The sequence below is a fragment of the Tenrec ecaudatus genome, chromosome 14 (assembly GCF_050624435.1).
Source record: "Tenrec ecaudatus isolate mTenEca1 chromosome 14, mTenEca1.hap1, whole genome shotgun sequence".
NCBI lineage: Eukaryota > Metazoa > Chordata > Mammalia > Afrosoricida > Tenrecidae > Tenrec > Tenrec ecaudatus.
The window spans coordinates 98,221,286-98,243,146 of record NC_134543.1 but is presented as its reverse complement, the minus strand read 5'-3'; the positions used below and the strand labels follow the sequence as shown (position 1 = coordinate 98,243,146).

Genomic DNA, 21,861 nt, shown 5'->3' with positions numbered 1-21,861 from the left:
TACGGAATGTGTGTGACCAGTTACCTCCATGAATAACTAGCGCCTTTTCCATGAAACCAGAACATTTTGGTCGTATCTCCAGTAACAGAATCTGGATCAAAAGGGGGAAATGCAGAGCAGCATAGAAAATCCTTAGGGGCGTGAGACTTCTGGAGCAAAAATAAATAAATAGATAAAAATAAAATAAACTACCATTAAGGTGATTCAGATTCATAGTGGTGGATAAACTCCTGAAATTGATTGCCCTGAAATAGCCTTTGTATGCCCTGAAATCTTTACCGAAAAAAGTCTGCTTGAGTATCAAGCTCTTTGAAACACTATGTATTTAGGATCAAATTGACGAGTCACCAAAATAGGCTCTTAGGGGACAGTGAGCTTAGGGCACTGAGAGGGGAACACTCAGAAGATGAGGATGGTCGGACAAGCCAAAGAATGTGACGATGTCACTACCTTGCCCAGGTAGCAGCTGTTGGATTGCCGTAGGTCTTACTGCGTTGCTTCTCCACAGCCGGGAGCCCCAGTGGCGTGGGTTAGTGCTAGGCGGCTCACCCCGAGGGACAGTGCTTCAAAACTACCAGCTCTTGCCAGGAGAAAGGTCAGGCTTTCTGCTCCTGAAAAGGTTCACCGTCTCAAACCCACGGGGTGTCTGTCCTATAGGAGCTCTACGAGTCAGAATCCACTCCATCAATGGCAGGGAGGTGGAAGGGGGCGGGGATGTTGTTTGCTTGTTTGTTTCTCAATAACAGCAAGTAAAATTGAAAGGAATAAAATGTGCCTATAAGGCGGCTCTATGAATGTGAATAGTCGACAGCCACGAGTGTATAATGATTGACACAGAAGCATATCTGTGATACAGAAGTGGAAAAGCAGGTGGTAAAATGGCCTTGTGTGACTTTTTTTAATTCAAAGAATATCCATACTTATTTGCATAGAAAAAGCTCTGGAAAAACACAAGAAAATGGTAAAGAAAGCTGATGGTGCCCAGCTATCAAAAGATATAGTGCCTGGGGTCTTAAAGGCTTGAAGGTAAGCAAGCGGCCATCTGGCTCAGAAGAAACAGCCCACATGGAAGAAGAACACCAGCCTGTGTGATCACGAGGTGTCAATGGGATCAGGTATTAGGCATCAAAGAACAAAAAAATCAAATCATTGTGAATGAGGGGGAGCACAGATTGGGGACCCAAAGCCCATATGTAGGCAACTGGACATCCCCTTACAGACGGTCGTGGGGAGGAGATAAGCCAGTCAGGGTGCAGTGTAGCAATGATGAAACATACAACTTTCCTCTAGATCCTAGATGCTTTCTCCCCTCCCCCCGCCCACTATCATGATCCCAATTCTTCTTTTTTAAAAAAATCATTTTATTAGGGGCCCATACAACTCATCACAATTCATACATCAACTGTGTAAAGCACATTTGTACATTCATTGCCCTCATCATTCTCAAAACATTTGCTCTCCACTTAAGCCCCTGGCATCAGCTCCTCATATTTTCCTCTCCCTCCCCACTTCCCCCTCCCTCATGAACCTTTGATAATTTATAAATTATTATTTTGTCATATCTTTCACTGTCCGACGTCTGTCTTCACCCACTTTTCTGTTGTCTGTCCACCAGGGAGGAGGTCACATGCAGATCCTTGAAATAGGTTCCCCTTTTCCAACCCACCCTCCCTCTACCCTCCTGGTATCGCCACTCTCACCACTGGTTCTGAAGGGATCATGATCCCAATTCTACCCTACAAATCCGGCTAGACCAGAGCATGTACACTGGTACAGATAGGAACTGGAAACACAGGGAATCCAGGATGGATGATCCCTTCAGGACCAGTGGTGAGAGTGGTGATACAGGGGAGGATGAAGGAAGGGTGGGATAGAAGGGGGAACCAATTACAAGAATCTACATATAATCTCCTCCCTGGGGGATGGACAACAGAAAAGTGGGTGAAGGGAGATGTCAGACAGGGCAAGAAATTACAAAATAATAATTTATAAATTATTAAGGGTTCATGAGGGAAGGGGAAGCAGGGAGGGAAGGGGGAAATGAGGAGCTGATGCCAGGGGCTTAGGTAGAAAGCAAATGTTTTGAGAATGATGACAGCAACAAATGTATAAATGTGCTTGACATAAGGGATGTATGTATGGATTGTGATGAGTTGTATCAGCCCCCAATAAGATGAATTAAAAAAAAGAGTGAAAACACTTGAGTAACTTAAAAAAACAACATGAGAATGCTCAGCATGCTTACCTGTGAGTCAAGTCAACCAAACCACCCAACCCACAGTGACCCAACAGGAATAGCACAGCACAGAACCAGCTGCCCCTGGGGGGTTTCACAGATTGCATCTGTAAAGATTTACAGTCTTGGAAATCTTCTGTCCTATAGGGTCACGGTGAGTCAGAAGCAACTCAGCCATAGGTTTTCTTTCTTGGAGCGGTGCTGCGGATGGGCTGGAACCACTGACCTGTCAGCAGTCGCCCTTTTAGCTGCGGTGTCACCTGTGATGTCCTCACCTCTACATTGTAGGACTAAATGGTGTTTGCTCTTTTGTTTCCAACAGTTCCATTGACATATAATTCACATGTCATATAATTCAATAGTTGAATCGCATCCAGAAGACTTGAACGATCATCACCACCACCGGCTTTAGAACATTTTCTTCATCCTTATACTCACCCTTATCAGCTCCCCATTTGCCCCCAACCTCCCCTGCCAGGCGCCCCAGGAGCCATCTATCCAGTCACTGTCTCTTTAGATTTACCCATCCTGGATTTTATATACAGAATGACATTAAAACAGGAAACCCAAACTAACAACAGTAACAAAGTAAAACACATAAAACCCTCAATAAAAGAAGAAAGCAGAAAATACTAGAAAGTAGAACTTCTCTTGGTTCTTTCTTTTCAATACCAATTTGGATTATTTTAAAAAAGAAAACCTGAATGATTTCTATGTTTTAAAAGAAGCCCATTTCTTTGTGTGTGTGTGTGTGTGCGTGTGTGTGTGTTTCCTTTTTATTAAAAAATCATCATTTTAGTGGAGGCCCTTACACCTCTTATATCAACTGTATCAAGTACATTTGTCCATCTGTTGCCATCATCATTTTCAAAACATTTTCTTTCCACTTGAGCCCTTGACATCAGCTCTTTTGTCTCTCCTCCCCCAAGGAAGGCTGTTTCTATTTGGAAAATAACTTACAAATTAAAAACCCACCATGAAAACAAGGGAGTAAAAATGTGTGTGACTGCATAGCATGGAAAATATGCAAAATATGACCTGTCACATGCACGATGATTAAAACTACAAAACAAAATCTCATCAACAGGACGGATGAAGGGAAAAGATCAGGAAGTATGCAAGGGTTTAAATTTTCTCTATTTTCCAAGTCTTATGAATTGAGATTTTTTAAAATTTTTTTTTAGTCAAAGCTACTTTCAGTGAGCAGTTCATGGTTTCTTGGGAGTGAGGGACAGGTAGCATATATCAAAATCACCTGGACACCTTCTCAAGCAGTCTACTCTCATCCCTCTTTGCGCCTCCCCCAGGTCAGCGCAAGTAATTCCTTCTTTTATGTCATGCACAGTCCCTCCCTCAGAAGGAGGTGTGCCCCCCTGTTTGTTCCCGCACCCCCGCTCCTCCTCCTATTGACTTACCCATCCTTCCACCTCTTTCCCATAACACGAAGAGTTACTGAGCATTTGCCACTTGCCAGGAAGTTTGCGAAATGATTTTTTACATCCATTCTCATTATAAACTTCACTATGTTGTGAAGTCAATGCTGTTTTAAAGATCAGCACATTATTGGGGAACAGGGACGTCGTCTGCTCCAGGGGACACGGTTCTAAGTCATGGCACCTGGAAGCGAAGGAAGCTAGTCAGGCTCCCAACCCCCCTTGCCTAGAAATCCTTGGCACCTTGCTCCACTAATCCTGAACCTAGGCAAACAGGGTTCCTCTTGGCAGCTCCAGGGGCATTAGTGGGACATGTAGGTTCCTCCACTGTCTATGGCAGGCAGGCTAAGATCCAGAGCCCCCTGAGCTTCTGAGGATGAATCCTGGCTTATCTCAAGTTCTGCAGGACACACAGGCAAGCTTGACCCTCTCAAATTAGGAATCCCCACAGAAACTGGCCAATAGTCCTTGATATCTTGTTGGGAAGCTTGCTTATCCTTGCCAACATCTGTCACCTTTCAAATGTAAACATTTCCAAGCAGTAAACCTCACTTAACCAGTTCTCTGGGAAACCTCTCAGTGAATCCATCCAGTCTCTTCCTAGCCCCTCTGCCCACCCCACCCCCAGGGCTGAGGCCGTCTCACCAGCAGGGGCACCCTTATAAGAAGGGATGGGTCTAAACATCACTTCCACCTGCCGAGCTGCACATGACCTGCAGATGATGGCCACGTGGTGGCCACGTGGTGGCTTCCTGTTTGGGGATCTTTCCCAAAGGAATGTTTCCTTATTGGTTCCCTGTAGGCAGTCACTTGTCATTTCCTTATCGTCTGCCAGTTCCTTCTCACTTCTTATACCAGGGACCGGAGTAACCTGGTGTCGACGTGCATGACGACGAGAAACAGAAGAGTGAGTCTGGGGAGCTAGCCAATGTTGCTAATATCGTACAGGTAAGTAATGAAGGTGCTGCATCGGGCAGGCTGCTGCTGACTGCAGCGTGGCGGACACCCTTCCCAGACAGGAACGCTGTGCAGGTTTTGTATTGGGCTGTTAATTAAAGGGTCAACAGTTCAAAACCACCAGCTGCTCTGAGCGAGAAAGATGAGCTTTTCTACTCCCACAAAAAGTTCCAGTCTTATTTGAACATCATGCCCTTACAGAAGGGTCGAGGGGAGCAGACGAGCCAGTGAGGATGCAGTATAGCACCGAAGAAATGTACAACTTTCCTCTAGTTCTTTAATGTTTCTTCTTCCCTCTCCGCCCCCTCCCCTATCAGGACCCCAATTCTACCTTACAGATCTGGCTAGACCAGAGCATGTACATGGGCAGAGATAAGAACGCATAACACAGGGAATCCAGAATAAATGAACCCCTTAGGACCAATAATGAGAGTAGCCATACCAGGAGGGTAAGAGTAAGGTGTGGGAAAAAAGGGGGAACCTATCACAATGATCAACATATAACACCCCCAAGGGGATGAACAACAGAAAAGTGGGTAAAGTGGATGATATAAGATATGAAAAATAATTTATAATTTATCAAGTGCTCATGAGGGAGGGAGGGTGGGGGAAGGAAGGGACAAAATGCGGAGCTGATACCAAGGGCTCAAGTAGAAAGAAAATATTGTGAAAACGATGATGGCAACATATGTACAAAAGTGCTTGTCACAATGCATGGAAGGATGGATTGTGATAAGAGCTGTAAGAGCCCCCAATAAAATAACATAAATTAAAATTTTTTTAAAGTTCCAATCTCAGAAATCCAGAGGCCAAGGCCATCTTACTCCATCCTCAAAGGCCTCTATGAGTTGAAATCAACTTGATGGCAATGAATCTTTTTTTTTTCTGTATTTAAAATATTCTTTATTTCTTTAAGAGACGAAGACTAAATTTCTAATGAGTTTTCAGTCTAGGCAGTGAGGTGTTTTGTTTGTTTGGTTTTTATACTGGTGGTTAGTATCCCACTTGAGATTCTGAACACCAGGTTTTCAGAAGACTGAGGTTTGTAAGGGAGCCCTACATCCATTTCGAATCTCCACATAAATTCAAGTAGGGCACGGGGAAAACCTTTGCCCTCAGGTAGCTTGTATTTGCTGTAATTTCTTCTGGCGGGATTAGAGAGGGGCCACCTTGCCTTTAGGACTTGTCTGGGTGGGTCCTTAATGGAAACTGAAGTACTAGGGTCTCATGATCATGAATCATGCCCCGACCAACATAGCTGAAGGGCTTTTATAATCTGCAACAGTGTAATGTCCATATCATGTTCCCTTTCCCACATCGTAGTCACCTTTGGGCTGTGATGAACTGATTTGCCACCAACCACAATTGTGTAGCCACTACCTCTATTTTCCATGTTCTCTGTACTAAGGAGTCACATGGTTCTGAGGACTTTGGATACCACTGTGGCCTCGAGCTGTCGGACTCTCGCTTCCAGATGATCACCTGGGTTTTAGCCATGGTCTCCTCTTGGTCCTGTTGATGACTTAATTACCAAACCCCAATTCGCTCCCAACAAGTGGGTTCCAAGGAAGAGGTCGAATGTCCCTGTGGGTTTCCGAGGCTGCAAAAGTTGATGGAGTAGAAATAAAGGAGTCTCTCTCAATCTGTTTGAATTCGAGGTCTTTTTCAACCTAGACCTAGCCGTGATCCTGCAGAAAAGTACAGGGGAGAAGAGAAAAACTTGGCTTCCTGCTCATTTCATAGCCTCCAATGAGGGACATAAGGCCCCTGGTGACGCATGGGGCTGAGCGTTGACCTGCTAACAAAAGGTCAGTGGTTCAAACCCACAGAAGAAAGATGGGGCCGCCTACTTCTGTAAGGATTTAGTCTTGAAAACCCCTTTGGAGCAGTGCTCCTCGGTCAGCCACGGGTTTGGCTTTTTTAAGGAGACACGGATCCCAAAGGCCCATTGCTGAGGCGGAGGAGGAAGGGGCGGGGTAGGGGAGGGGGAGGGGTGGAGGGGCGGAGGGAGAGGGGAGGGGGGAAGGAGGGGGAGGGGAGGAGGAGAAGGAAGAAGAATCCCAGTACCTGTGAGGTCCCTTTAAGCATACCCTAGCAGCGCTGGAGCCAAGGGAGGTGCTGATGCTGGTGCTGGGCCTGGGAGGAAGCTTCTGGCCCAGAGGTCTGCCACTGTAGCAAAGAGGTGGCACTCCCGGGACTCGGCAAGTGGCCTGGCTGACAACCCCCCGGGGATTGCGTTTGCCTCCACCCTGCACCGGGAGGAGGGATGACCCCCTAGCCGCTTCTGCCAGGGCTCAGGGCCTGCCCTGCAGGGGGTGCCATGACACCATGACACAGAAGAAAAGGCAGAGCCCCTTCTCAGCCCAAGCGTTAATGCAGACAGTGCCCCATGGGGCAGCAAAGGAAGGCAAAAGTCCTTTGTGACATGTCTCCAAGTGAAAACGGATTCGGACTCATCATGCTCCTCAGAGGCGGGGACACAGTGTGAAGCACCAGGGGACACCAGCTGGGAGCCGGCGGCCTCACATGCCCTAGGCGAGGCGGTCTGGCCAGACCAGGGTCGCGGGTGGTGGGGTGGTGGTTGGGAGTGTGGGCTAGAAAGGGGTTCTCTGAGATAGCCCACCCACCAGGGGACCAGCGCTCAAAATGCTTCCATGCATCCATTCATTCATGCATTCCATTCTCTCTCGCCAAGCAGGGAGGGGTTATTTACGGCTCGTTTTCCCAGAGACGGAAACCAAGGTTTATGGCCCATACCCGGCACGTAATAGGAGCTCAGCCGGTGACGAACGAACGACGTTAGAAATGAATGCACTTGCTCCGATCTCCTGGTGGCGTTGGAAGAAAACTCCATTTCTCCCTCAAACCCAGCCCCTTCCCTCCTCAGGATGAGTCGGCAGGGGAAAGAGGGGGCCGGCGGACAGCCCACCTGGATGACTGCATTCAGCCCCTCCGCTCGGGCTTCCGCTCCCACCCCACCCCCACCCCTCGCATCACGCCCCCGCACCCGCACTTCCCGCGCAGGAACGCGGAGCTCACTCCAGTTGACCCCTTCCGGGAGGGAGGGGCGCTCAACCAAGACCAACCCTCCTCGCCCGCGTCTGCGGCCCCGGCGCCCCGCGCCCAGCTTCAGCGGGAGGCGCCCCGGCCCCGCCCCAGCCTCCCCCGCGGGGCGCGCGGCCTCCCAAGACGCAGCCCCAACGGCCGCGCAGCGCCCCCTGGCGGCGGGCGCCCGGGCCGCCCCGCCCGCCGGGCATCGCGCCACGCCGCCGCTGCCCTTGCCCTTCCCGCGGCCGCCGCCTGGTAGGGGGCGGGGCTCGGGTGCAGGGGGCGGGGCCGGGCGGGCCCGGAGACTCCGAGAAACTGGCGGCCTTCGGCAGCTTCCCGGCCCGGGAAGTGAGCCGGGGTCGGGAGGCCGCAAACAGGAAGTCGGGCTGTAACAATAAGCGTGGGGGGCGGGGAGCCCGGGACCTCCGGGGCGCCCGGCGGCAGGTGGAGCGCTGACCCTGCGGAGCAGAGCGGGTCACACCTGCTTCTTCCGCCGCCGTTCTGCAAGCCAAGCCCGCGGGATCCGGCTTGCCTGCGGGGCCGGGCAGGCGCGGCCGCCCCGGGAAGACACAGTCACCGTTCCCTTAGTGAATCACTTCCATCCCCTTCCCGGAATGCTGCGGGCCGCGTGAGGCGGAGGCTGGGGCCTGCGGGAGCTGGGAGCGCTAAGAGAGGGGCCTGCACGCTGCTCTGGGCAGAGGACGTGGAGACCTTGTCTAACCTGGCATAGACCGAGATATAAGACACTTTCCTCCCCAGCACACGGAACCTTCTGCTCCCGACCGGGATGCAAGGTGAAGGGCCTCGCAGAAGAGTAAGATCGCACGTCCAGTCTTGCCAGGAGCTTGGAAAGCAGATGAACTCAGAACTGGAGGTCACCATGGGACCAGATTTATCCTGTAGGCTAGACAGGGCAGGGCTCCAGCCTGTTAAGGAACTGCTGAACTGAGCTCTCTTGGGAAATGTCCTGCAGATTAACACCCACCTGGCCATGGGCAATTTGCTAAGTCCATGATTGCGTGCTGTGCATGGTGAAGCCTGGAGTCATGTGTCTTTCTCTCTCTGTACCCCTGACCACGGGGGAAACGTTTTGGGTACCTTACCTATGAGAAGGTACTAGACTCTCAAGGAGGCTTCCACTGTGCCCTGCCCACCCCACAAGTGCCTGCCTCACCCAGCTTCTGTGTTGCTTGAGGTAGAAGCTGGTGTGGGCAGCTACACGTTGGGAGCTGCCCACATCAACCAATGCCTGGGTACCCCTTCCCAAAGCCCCATGGGCTAGCTCTCGCAGCTCCCTGTCTAGGGCATCCCATCATGGAATGGGTCTGCCCAGGCTGGTTCCTCCAGGGCTCTTCTTTGAGTGGCTGGCAGCCGGTGCAGCCCTGTACCGCCTGGTGGTGTGGACGTGCGGGCCTGCGGGTGTCCTACCTGTCCCTCACATGGGAGCCTCGTCATCTCGCCTGCGTGTCCGGGCCTAGTTTCCCCCGCCCCCCAGGGCCCGGGAGCCGCTTTCCTGTTTCGCTTTGGGCAGGAAGAGTGAGGTCGTGTTGTTCTTCCCCCTGCTGCCGCCTAGGGCTGTGGGAACAGTTCCCTCAATGCTTTCCTGTTTGATACCCTGTGTGAGCTCTAAGGGAACAGGGAGCGGCGAGGGAGGCGTGGTGTGTGTGTGCACTGGGCGAGTGTGGATAAACACAAGCACCCTTGCACCCTTGTTCTCTGAACACAGGCGCCCAGGTCAGGGCAGCATGCTGCCGTACGTCGGAGACAAGGAGACAAGTAGCATTTAGCTATTTGGACTACATTAAGAGAGGCCTCAGATGGATCAGGTTTGCCCTACTGTGGACAAGCTCAGAGCTGGGAGGGGCTGTTGGGTTTTTTGTGAATGGTGTTTGTCCTCCGTGGGGTATGTTTGCAGCTGTAGAAAGACCACACGGCGAGGGGGAGGGGCATCCTACCATTTAGATGGAGCAAAGGATAAGGGAGACTGGACACCCTCTCACCAGTTCCCCAACCAGTTACCTGGGCTCAGGGAAGGCCACCTTCTCTCCTCCTACACCCCCTCACTCCCCAACTCCCCTCCCCTAGCCCCACTCTCAAATCTTAAACCCCAGAACTCTGTCCAAGACCCTCAGGCCAATCCCCCTGAGGACAAACTCAGGGCCATTGGAGACCAACCTTCGGCTGACATGGAGGCCAGGGCAGGGTATCAGCGAGGGCCTGAGCACCCAGCTGTTGTCATGTTCCGAGAGCCCATCCTGCCACAGGAGCATCCTCCTCAGAAAGAGGAAGATGGGCAGCACTGTCCCCCACCCCCAAACACCTGCACCCCCTCCAAGTTCCCAGGGAGCTCCAAATGCTTTTTCAGGTGTGAAGAGCCAGGTGGGGGACTATCCCCACCTACCAGGGTGGCAGCATCCACATCGAGTGAGCCAGTCAACTTCACAGCCATCAGGCGAGATCAGGCACCCTAGACGCCCGCAACATGCTAAACCCAAGTGCATGCACTGGTCCCTGGGATGTTGGGGTGGGGTGTGTGTGTGTCTAGGAACACTATGAGAAGCGGGGTTGGAGGACAGTGAGAGGGTTTCCACTCTGCCACCAGAAAGACAGGACCCAAGAAGTAATAAACTCCTGTACACATCTGTTCCATATTATAAATACACATGATATACAAAATAATGTTATAAAATGTAGAAATGTCAGTGCTTCTGATTCTTAAATTATCGAAATACTAGACTCCAAAATAAACTACCAAAAAACCCCCAAACAAAATAAAAACTCATATTATTGATTTCTGAAGGTCCGCTTCAAAGATGAGGGGGTGCAGGAGTGGGCATGGGCAGAGCCCAGGCTCGAGGCCCAAGAGGTGGGTTTCAGGGAAGAAAGAGCCCAAGTGGCAGCAGCACCCACTTCTCCCTCCTGAGCTCCCCAGTTGAGCTTGGTGGCCCTGTTGGCAGGAAGGGCAAGCCTTTTACGTCTGCTCAGAGCCCAGAGGCACACAGAGGCAGTGGGAAGCCCAGTAAGGCATCCCGGCCTATTTGCCCAAGAGCCTGAGCCGGAGAGAGAGGCTGAGATGGTATCTGAGCGAGACCCCCAGACAGTAGTTGGAGGCATGGGGCAAAGTGATCCTCTCCCTTTGGGCTCATCTCTCCTACAGGGTACCCACCCCCAGCCCCCAGAGCTGCACCCAGCGGCTTTCTGGCCCATCTGGGCCTTACCCTGTTGGCCCCCTCTCCTCTCTGCTCTCTGCTTTGGGCCCAGCAGTGAACAGGGAGCCTGTTCCAAAGGCTCCTTTGCACACACAGATGCCCACAGAGGCCACAGCAGCTCTAGGCTTCCAGAGCCCGCTGCAACTCCCTCTGGGAAAGAAGTCCAAAGCCCCCAACGGAGCACTCTGTAAGTCGCTGCTGCCTGGGCAGGTCCAGGTGGCCCCTCTCCTTTCCTTTGTTCCCTGGCTGGCACGGTTGCCAACCTGATGCCAGACAGACACCCCGAGGTGTGGCAGGGCACTGCTTCTCTCGGCAAGTTCACAGTCGGCCTAGTGCAAGCCATTCCCTCGTCCTCCTCTTCCTCCAGAGAGCAGCACGTTGCATATCAAGAAAACGTCCCATCCAGGTTGCAATGTAAACAACGCAAAAGGAAGGCCCAGCTGCTGGGCCGGCCGAAGCTGGGCTGTCCTGGTTAGGCTCCTGCCTTATACCTGGAGAGTGTGTAGACAGTGGAGAAGTGAGTTACCTTGGGAGGTAAGAGGCAAGCACTCCTACCTCTGGGGCTGCCCTGGGGGTGGCAGGGTAGAGGGAAGATGGGACAGCTCCTCCTGGTCTCCTGCCCCATCACCCCACGCCTGTGCTCTGTGAGCTGGGCCACGGGAGGGAAGCCAGTGGAAGGGGCAGGAGAGACAGGGAGACGACCACTGTCACCTAGCAGCTGGGAAGCAGCGCTTGGGCGCTGGCCAGGTGCCACGGCGGCCGGCCAGGCACTAACTAACCCAGCAGGAAGAGGCCGGGCCAGGCTCAGCACCGCAGCTCCTATTTCATACCCTCTGTGGTAACCGGGGCCAGCAGGGCCCCGAAAGCCTGCCAAGAAGAGGTATCTACCCTCCTACTTCCAGAGCAGGACCCCCGTTCGTGGGGTTGGGACGAACAGGTCACCTCCCCATTCCCCAAAGGATGAAGGGGACAAGCTGGTAGGGGAGGGGGCCCCTCCGTACACACCTCGGTGGCAATGACACACTCGTTCCTCTCCTCTGATATCAAACACACGGACTGGTACATGGAGTCCCTCGGGGAGCATATCGCTGATATCCGACACTCCGGCTTTTCACTGAGGGAATACAAGACAGGTGGGTGAGAGGGAGAGGGGAAGGGCAGGGGAGGGGGGTGAGGCCCAGACCCCGAGAGCCAAGGGCACTTGCTCTGGGAGAAGACACTGGAGCTGGTGGTGGGGGTGGGGGGACAGGTCCCTAAGAGGGCCAGAGGACCCCAACTTTCCCAAAGGGGCTTTGGGCCTGGAAAAGGTTGGCCTTCTCACTGGTAGCGAGTCACACCGTGGCCTGGTAAACGCTCACACGAGTCACGGTGGGCGTTGGACGGGTGTGTATGAATGCATGGGTGGGTGAATAGGGGAGGACAAAGCCCCTGGCAGTAACAAAAGCCCCTCTTGGCTTAAAAAGCCATTCAGAGCCTGGTGCCAGCCTCCCACCTGTCCTGGTCAGCACCCAGAAGGAACCACCAGGGCTCCGTGGCCAGGCCCAGTGCCTGACTGGTGCCTCACCTGTATAACCGCAGGGGCGCCTTCTCCCCCAAGCTCTTGTCGCTGTGAGGGTACTTTCCTGGCATGCTTCCCTGCCCCAGGAGCCCCGGGGCGAGATTGTAGTCCAATGTATGGTTCTGTTGCTTCCCACAGTTGGACTTGTCCAGGCCGCAGTCCACTTCCAGCTCCTTCTTCTGGTTGGTGTTCTTGAGCTGGGCGGCCGGGATCAGGTTGTCTTTCTGGAAGTCTGACAGGTTGTTCATGGCCTCCCTGCTGTCGTCATCGTCGCCCTCTGGTTGCCTAAGCCGCAGCTGCCGCACAGCCATGGCCACCATGCCCAGCAGCACGAGCACCACCACCAGCCCCACGCCCAGGGACACAGCCACCCAGGGGAAGCCGGGCGACACGTCCACGGGGATCTCGCAGCGACTGCCCAGAAACCCGTAGGGGCAGTTGCAGATGAAGCTGTCCGGGGACAGGCCGCTGTAGCAGGTAGCCCCATTGAAGCAGGGTCCGGAGGCACAGGCATCCTGGTCTGGTGTCCGGACCTCGCAGCGGTGGCCCGAGAAGCCCGGTGGGCAGGTACACAAGAACCCGGTCTCCAGGTCGTGGCAAGTGCCGCCGTGGGCGCAGGGGTTGCGGGCACAGCTGCTGATGGGGAGTTCACAGTGGGCGCCTGTGAATCCGGGGCGGCAACGGCATAGGCGGGTGGGGCCTCGGATCACGCACTGGCCCCCTGTGGGGACAGGAAGCACAGATCAGCCCTGGCCTGGGCCCTCGCAGACATATGGGGGCCCGTGCCCCACCCCCAGAGTAAGGCCTGTCTTCATGTGCCGGGCAGGCGGCGGGGGACAGGCTCAACCTCAGTGGGCTCAGCTGTGAAACCCACTAGCTAGAGTCTTATAGAGCTTTAAGGCTGAGCCCAGCTGGGTCTCCCCGTGTTTCCTTGATGGGCACCACGTACCCAGGGCTGCATTTGACCAGTAAGCACCAGTTTGCTCGGACTATCCGTTTTAGGACTGCGTTGAGGACTTGGTAGGATCATACATGTACCTGATATGTAACAAACCCCTCCACTCCCTGCTACCCACCCTGAGCGATCCTACAGTACGGAGAAGAAGGGCCCCTGTGAGTCCCCCAGACTGCCACTCTCTATAGGAGTAGAAAGCCCTGTCCTTTTCCTGTGCCAGCACAGCTAGGACTGCTCCACGCCACTGTCACCATGGCACCAGAGGCCGAGGGCAGGTATCAGGGTTTCCCACTTGGTGGTGGAGGCACTCTGGCTCTGAGGAGCTAGGTTGCCCGTCAGCCAAGAGGCTGCCTTCCTGTCCAGCCTCTGCTGCCTGCCCTGCCAGCCTTGCTATTGAGCTTGTCTCCTCCCCAGGGCTGTCTGGCCTATCTCACAGGCTGGCACCAGGAAACTCAACAAAAGACACCCACATGCTTTGTGCCCACAAAGGGTCAGGCTCCTCAGGGGGTGGTGAGATGAGGGCCCCCCAGGAGCAAGACTCTGACGGGCTCCTTTACTGGAGGAGGGACAAGGCACCTCCAAAATCACCTCTTTAGGCCAGAGGGGAGTGGACACGGTCCCAGGCAGCTCAGGGGTGACAGTGAGCCAGAAAGGGAAGGGGAAGATCAGTCTCTCCTAAAGCCTGTGAACTGCTGGATCCTTTGTCTTCAAAGCCCTCCTGTGGGCCAAAGCAAGCTCTTTATCCTCCTGAGTGATGGGGACCCAGCTCAACCCATCAGACCCGTTCTGACCAGCCCCCCTCCCCAGATGCTCTCGCTCCCCCGGCTGGTCTGCCAGGGCAGCAGGGCCGTACCATTGGCACACGGGCTGCTGGTGCACCTGTCTACTTTCTTCTCACAGTTGGAGCCAGTGAAGTTCGGGAGGCATTCGCAGGCATAGCTGGTGCCCTGGTTGTGCTCGCGACAGGACCCCCCATTGAAGCAGGGGGAATCGGCACAGCTCAGGGTGCTGTGCTCACAGTGTGCGCCATAGTAGCTCGGGGGACACAGGCAGAGGTAGCCATCCTCTTTGTCCTGGAGAAAGGCCAGAAGGGGGCTCCAGATCAGACATCCAGTGAAGGCCAGGGATGGGGGTCTGCCCACAGTGTCTGCCCTTGGCAGTTGCCGGTGGTGGGAGTGGGGGTGGGGCCTCAGGAGTGTCAGCCTCACCTTGCAGCTGCCTCCATTCCGACAGGGGTTGCTGTCACACTCGCTGAGCTCCAGCTCACAGTCGACGCCAGTGAACCCTGGGCGACAAGTGCAGGTGTAGCTCCGCTGCCCACTGTTGGAACACGTGGCCCCATTCTTGCACGGGGAGTGGTGGGTGCAGTAGTTGAGGTCTGTAGAGACAGGAACCACCCAGCTAAGCAAGGCTCTCTGCAGTGCAACCCACCCCAAGCTTGGCCCAAAGACGGTTCCACTCCAAGTCTTGCAGACCTCTCCACACAGTGAACTGGACGTGGAAGCACCAGAACAACCCCTGACGGGACAGAGGTCAAATCAAGGCTGGACAAAAACCACAGGACCCCAGAACCGCCCGTCCTGCACGCTCACAAAGGCCAGTCGCCAGCCAGGGCAGGATCAAGGTGGCAAGGATGATGGCAAGCGGGAGGGGGAGAGTGTGGGAGAGGAGGAAGGAGAACAACAGAGCCAGGCTCCCTGCTCCCCATCCAGCTCTGCTGGAAATCAAGAAAGGCTGCATGGAGGAGGAGGAGGGGCATCTGAGATCAGCCTAGCAGGGAGGCCAGTTTCAATAGGTGAACGAAGTCAGAAGACCATCCGGGAGCAGGCATTTCTTAAAGGAGAAGTGAGTGAACAAGGGTATTTTGAACTCCTTTCCTTTCCGGCTTCTCCTGCTGACCTTCACACATCCACTGGTGTACAAGGTCAGAGATCATGACTGCACAAACACACCGGGACATGCTAAGATGCCACTGAATACCAACATGACTACTTACAGAAGAAAAAAACAGAACTGTATTTGTTTTCGATTTGGGATGGACAGGGAGGGGGAGGCAGACAGAGCAAACACAGGGACTGTTTGCGGATGATGAGTAGACCTGTGTCACCTGGGAACTAACGTGGACAGGAGAGAGACTAGGCGGGAACCAGGTGCGTGGGACAGACACACACACACACACACACACACACACACACACACACGGCAGAGGCCAAACTCCAACCCTTCCTTCTACTCTGGCAAACCCCTGTACAGGCACATGCTGTGCTACCTACCCAGAGAAAAGGCCCGTCCACCCCCGACCCAGGTTTATGGCTCTTCAACCCTGCAGAGTGAGAGGGTGACCAGGTAGCCCTGGCCCCCACCCCAATCAAGAAGAGCCACTCTAGGCCCAAGCAGCCACCTGGCCAGAGCACCTGAGCGGTTACAGGAAAGACTATGTGCCTGCCTGCGGAGAGAAGGCGGTTAGATGCCACTCCCCCAGAGGTTGAGCTAGCCTACAGCCTGGGGCAGCCAGGGGGCACACCCCATCAGACAGCTGTTTCAGGGAGAGCTGCTCAAACAGCCCTGGCAAGTAAAGCAAACACTTAGGGGATTAATAGGTAACTACGAGGCAGAAAGAGGAACAGCCTGGCACCCCTCTCTTTGGCTTTGCTGGAATTTATGAGTGCTCACTCCAGGTGGCCAAACTGTCACCCAGCACCTGGAGAAGGAGGACCCACCATCTCACTCAAGGGCAGTTGTAAAGCCCTTAGAAGCCCCAAGATCCCTGAAGGACCACAGGAGGGCTGCGTCCGCCAGCACCAAGAAGGAAGGGTCCAGAGACCACTGGGGTCCCCATCCCAGGACCCCCTCCTCTCTCTCTCCCTTGTCCTCTCTGCAGTCCTTTCTGTCCCGACTCACCTTGATCGCAGAATAGGCCTCCCCAGCCTTCCTCACAGGTGCACTGCCAGGGTATGCTGCAGGTGCCATGGCGACAGCCATTGTGGGGGATACATTCGTTACAGAGGCGGCCCTGCCAGCCTGGGCGGCAGCTGAGAAATGAGAAGGAGGATAACTGTGAAATGAGAGGCCAGGCCAGACAGAGACAGTCTCTGCACCACCGCCCTCCGACCCCTACTCACAGGCACTCGGTGGGCTTGGTACAGTAGCCATTCTGCTCACTGCAGCCCGAAAGACAGATTGCTACGGAAAGAAAGCGGGCAGTAAGGCGAGATGCCAGGCCTTTGAGGGACTGCTTCCCTGTCCTGGTCCTGCGGTGTCCCCAGCACTCCTGGGCTCTCTCCCGCACATCTGGCCTCCCAAAGGAGCCATGGGCCACTCAATGGAAGGTGGACTCAAGTCTGGATGAAATGCAGTGACGAGGGTATCGCTATGTGCGGGGGCATGATTGGGAGGAGTATGGCCAGCGAGAGGAGGTCTGGGCTCAAGACCATTCTAAGCATCCCCAGGGGTCCCTCAGGCCCAGCGAGTGGGCAGCTCTGTGAAGGAGCAGGTTGTGGCCCAAAAGATGCCAGCCTGTTTGTTCAGGCCACCCCCACCAAGCAGAGAAAGGCTAGGCCACTCACGCTGATCGCAGTAAGTCCCGGTCCAGCCGGGCAGGCAGGACAGGTTGCCATCTGGCTGGCACACGTAGTGGCCGAAGCGGTCGTTACGCTTCTTGCACAGGCGCGAGCAGTTGTCCCCATAGTAGTTGTCACTGCAGATGACCCGGTAAGAATAGCGCAGCCGTGTGAGCAGGCTGGTCTGCTGATCCGGCCACCACTTTTCGCCCACCGGTAGGGATTTCTGGATGGTGATTCTGCTGATGAGTGCGGCTGCTGGCAAGGCCTCTGAGGGAGGCAGAGGGCCAGGTCAGGGAAGTGAAGCCCGTCCCCAAGGCCGGCGCCCCTCCTAGCTGGGCTGTGGTCATCTGCTGCCTGGTGTGACCAACCTGTCCAGATGACGACCCCACATGCTGGACAGGCCCAGGCCAGAAGAACTGAAGGGTCCCATTGCTCAACTGCCGTGTGTGTGTGTGTGTGTGTGTGTGTGTGTGTGTGTGTGTGTGCATGCCTGTGTATGGGAACCTGGTGCCATTCAAGAAGGGACAATAGAAGGATGTTAAGATAGCCCAGTACTGTGGGGGATGAAGGGGCGGGGGAAGAAAAGAGATCAAAATGGAGAAAAACATTTTTAAAATCCTCTCCAGGCCTCAGCGGGAGCCCCCTGAATCAAGAGGGTCTGTTGGGTCCCATCCAAAGGTTCTCCCCCCAGAGGTGGGTAATGGTACTCTTTTTCCTTTTCAAAGTGAGAATTGTTGTGCTGCTGAAATATCCTTTTCCTCTGTGTCAGAACAACATCCCAAAGCCATTATTCCCTATCCAAAGGAGCGGAATTCGCGAAAGGTGTAAAATACAGGAAGGGGCCCGTCAGCGGCGCTGGCAGCTTCGGCCTTTCTCACCGCCGTGCTCCCCGCGTTCCCACGCCAAAAATAACCCGCAGGAAACGCAATTGTGCTCGAGTCCAGGCAGCGGACGGAATCTGAGCGTCCAGCACGGGGCGCAGCTCCCGCCCGCGCCGAGCCGGGCCCAGCGTCCGAGCCCCCACCTCCCGCGCCGCACTGCCCCCGCCTCTCGCGGGTTTAACTCTTTCGGCGCTGCGCCGTGTCGCCCCCCTGTGGCGGCGGAGTGAGCGACTCACCTGGCCGTAGGTCGTCTCCCGGCGCGTGCCAAGCTTCGATGATGAGCGAAAAGGTTCCCTGGGAAGCGAAGGGGGTGGAGAGATAGGGAGGTGAGCAAGGCGGGCGAGGCAGGCCGGGAGAAAGATGGGGGCTGCCCTGTGGCAGCCGGTTTAATTAACCTAATTGCAGGATACAATTACTGCGCCCGGGTCAACATAACGGGTCTTCGTGCAGCGCAGCGCGCGCGCGCGCGCGCGCGAGCAGAGAAGGCCAATGGAGAGACCGGGGCAGGGGCGGTGGAGGGGAGTGTACGGGAGAGCGTTTTGGTGGGAGGTGGTGAAGACAGTGCTGGAGTGGCTGGTGATGAAAATCATATCCCAAGAGCTGGGAGAAGGGAGCGTGTAAAACTGGGACGAGGCAGACACTGGAGTGGGTGAAAGCCGTCTCCAGGATGGGGTTCCAGGGAGTCAGGAAGAAAGGACCGGGAGACGGTGCACTCCTGGGGCTTGGGGAGGTGTGGAGGGCATCTGGGGTAAGGGTTTCGGTCCCCGGGCATCCCCTTCTCTTGGCTTCCGTGACTCCCAGAGCGCCCAGGCTGTGCTTACCGGCCAGGTGAAATTGAAAGGTACTTGGAGAAGGTTGCGCCCCCCGCCGCTGCTGTTGTCCCCGACGGCGAAGGAGTTGGTGCCCAGCACTGGCGTGGAGACGCTGCCGAAGGTGCAGGACCCGGGCGAGACGACCGTTTGGAAGTGCTTGAGGCAGACACGGAAGAAGGTCCGGCAGTGGGGCTCACACGACAGTCCGCTGGCCAGGACGCCGCGCTCGTTGGCGAACTCCTGCAGCTGCAGCTGGAAGACGCCGGAACCAGCTGCGAGCTATCGTCCCGGGACAGGGACAAGGAGAGAGGGAAGGGTCAGCTTGGCGGACACCCGGGCTGGGGGTCGGGGTGGGGGGGCTCCCACTCCGGGTGCAACGGGAAAGGGGCGCGGGACTTTACCTGCTGCCAAAGTGCCACCAGCAGCAGCAGGGTCCAGCCCGAGGCGCTCTGGGTCGGGGCGGCCATCCTCAGGGGCATCGCTCTTTCCAGCCGCGGTCCCAAGAATAGCTCTGCTCTGGACGCCGCTTTCCCGCCCGTCCGTCCGTCCAGTCCGCGGGAGGAGTGCCCCGAAAAGTCGGGCTCCTCTAGGCCGCCGCTCCCGCCCCCGGCGCCTTCTCCCTAGCTCCTGGCCAGCTGCCGCCCCAAGTAATCCAGGTGAGGGCGGCTGGGCGGTGGCCGCGCTAAGGACGTGCCCTCCGGCTAATCCTGGGACTGCGAGCGGACGGACGGGTGCCTTGGCCACCTACAGTGCACGGAGATCGCTTGGCTCCAGCTCTCAGCTTCTGGTCCCCCGCCTTCGCGCAGCGCCGCTTCTGAAACCTGCGAGCTCGGGAGCCTCGCTTATATATATTGGCTCCACTCCTCGCCGCCTGTCACTCAGCCTCCTGGTCACTCTCCCCTCCCCTCCCCTCCAGGCCTCTAGCTGCTACAGCCCAGCGCCGCCCGCCCCCTCCCCTCCCCGCCCGCCCTCCAGGCAGGCGCCGGTCCCCGCCCCTCCGGGTCGCTCTCAGCTCCCGGTCCCCCACTTCTGCGCGTGCCTTGGCCACCAGTCCTCGGCGACCGTCGGGTTGATGGACCTGGCTGGACCCGGGGTTGGGGGGAGAATAGTGCCAGAGTCCGGTGATGCACACAGGGAGGTGAGCGGGGGTTCCCGGATGGTCGTGGGGGCGGAGACATTGGGGAGTCCCCGGAGGCGGGGCGCCCGCCGCGGGCGCCGGTTACCTGCCGGCCTCACGCAGGTAAAAAGAACTTAAGCCCAGAAAGCGAAACCAGCGCCCAAAGACTCTGGTCTCCTTCGTTTCCTCCCCGGAGCTTCGGGAGCTCACGCCTGGGGGCCCGCGACCCGTGACTGCCCACCCGCCACCGCTGGGAAGCCCACGGACGCGTTAACCTCTCCGTGACCACTGTGGGCCAGGCGAGGGGCCAAGCTTCGAAATGGCGGGGGCTCTGCCTCCATCCAAGGAGTGGGCGGCACCCTCCCCCCAACTCCCGGGGGCGTGCCCAACGCGTGCCTGCTCCCTTTGCCCCCGCCCAGAGGAGGCGCGTGCCAGGCCCCCGGCGCGTGGCCCCCGCCGTGGGGGAGGGGCGCGTCCTCAGCTGTATGGTAATGAAGTGCGGGCCCCGCCCCGCCCCCCTCACCTGGGGCCCGCGACACCTCGAAGGTCCATCACCTCCCCCGCACCCTAGCCGCCCCAAGCCCTCCGCCCCCTCCCCGAGTCCAGTGGCTCCGGTGGGACTGGCACGAACTCTCCTGGCCGCGGCCACTGGAGGGTCCAGAAGAGAGGAGGAAGCCGTGCGCTCCCGGCTCCTCACCCGAGGGAGGGATGGGGGGGTGGAACTGGAGGCGCGCAGACTTGTTTGACTTTCAGGCGGCTTCACCAGTCTCGCCCGCGCGGCTACCCCCCCTCCCCGCCCACGCGGCCGCGCAGCTGCTTCCCGGAACCCGGCGTGCTCCCCGGAGGACGCGGACCAGGAGGGCAGGTCTCTCCCAGGCTCGGGATGCCGGGGAGCTCGCTCTCGGCGACGCGGAGGGCGGTGGGGGCCCTATGGCTTCAGCTGTCAGCCAGCTTGCGGGGTGAGGACTGTCTTGAGCGATAAGATCGGCGCGGGGGAGGGGGGAGCGGGGACGCGGCGCGGGCCCGGGGGAGGGCGTGCGGGGGTGGGGGTGGAGGGGTGCTGCGCTGAGGCCAACAGCTGCCTAGGGTCTGCTTTTTTTTCCCTCTCCCTTTGGTGGGGGGTCGGGGTGGTGGAGGAGGATTGTGTGGGGGGCAAAGGATGAAACGAGAGGTTGGGAGCGTGGGCTGGGGGAAGGGCGAGGTGAGGAGACGGGCACCGGGGTCCCCCACGCACGGCCACCCCTCCCAGCCACCATCTGGCGCGAGAGGGTTGGCGTGGGGAACCGAGGTGAGGCGGGGGCCGGCAGATGGGCCCCGGCTGCACTGGTGAGTTTATGTAGGTTATGGGCAGGCGGAGTCCCTCGGCCCAAGGGAGGGGGCGCCCAGGGCTTGCTTCCCAGCAGTCTTGGCAATTGGGCTGCAGATCCATTTTCCCTGCTTCCAAGTATCCCTAGCGGTCCCTTGGATGCCAAAGAGCAAGTACCCATAGTCGCCTCCAAGCTGGCATCCAGCCCAACGCAGCTCTTCCAAACCTCAGTCTGGATGTTCTTAAAAACTCTCTCCTTTTCCTGCTCTGGCACTTGCCTGAACCGCCTGGGAGACATCCAGTCCCACAGGAGGGATCTTATGGCACCGGCAGGTTGATCGAGGGCACTGGCAGGTTGATCGAGAACACTGGACGCCGGCACAGAGGTGCCCCAAAGCATGTTGTAAGTGGCACAGGACCAAACGAAAACAGGCGTCATTATCCTCAGAAGCAGCATACAAGGGATCCCAAAGTCTGGGCTGGGAGAATGAAATGGTCCCATCCTGCAGCTGCAGCAGCAGCAGCAAGAGTTGCCGGACTTTGGTCCCACAGACTCTTCCCCTAGGACGCCGCCCTGGGGCTCTGCGCCCCCACTAGCGCTTGAGTTTGCTGGCATAGGCCCACACTTGCAGAGGCAGGAGAGGGTTGTGCTGGGCAGGGAACCAGGGGCCAGGGGCCCAGGAGATGATTGTCGACACCCCTCTGCTGAGGCTCTCTCATCATTCTCTGGTTCCTGACTTGGGGAGGGAGTGAAGAGGCCCACTCAGGGAGTCCCCAGGAGTGGGA

The 21,861-nt window shown here is 56.6% G+C and overlaps 1 protein-coding gene across 1 annotated transcript; it reads right to left on the bottom strand.

Moving 5' to 3' along the window:
- Nucleotides 1-8,149: 8,149 nt before the first annotated feature.
- Nucleotides 8,150-19,119, bottom strand: DLL4 (delta like canonical Notch ligand 4). Its single transcript, XM_075532288.1, has 11 exons — nt 19,054-19,119; nt 18,662-18,931; nt 18,077-18,134; nt 16,963-17,226; nt 16,519-16,579; nt 16,298-16,428; nt 14,605-14,774; nt 14,250-14,469; nt 12,448-13,162; nt 11,889-11,997; nt 8,150-8,206 (listed from the first exon to the last, which is right to left on the bottom strand). The coding sequence occupies exons 1-11, from the start codon at nt 19,117-19,119 to the stop codon at nt 8,150-8,152; spliced, it is 2,121 nt and encodes a 706-aa protein (XP_075388403.1).
- Between the last annotated feature and the right edge of the window lie 2,742 nt (nt 19,120-21,861).

Excerpts from the sequence above, each read along its gene's own strand:
- DLL4 (XM_075532288.1), bottom strand. The coding sequence starts at position 19,119 with ATGGCCGCCCCGACCCAGAGCGCCTCGGGCTGGACCCTGCTGCTGCTG. Across the intron at positions 17,227-18,076 it reads GGGAGACGACCTACGGCCAG|AGGCCTTGCCAGCAGCCGCA; the intron begins GTGAGTCGCTCA and ends TGCCTCCCTCAG. Across the intron at positions 11,998-12,447 it reads GCGCCCCTGCGGTTATACAG|TGAAAAGCCGGAGTGTCGGA; the intron begins GTGAGGCACCAG and ends GTATTCCCTCAG.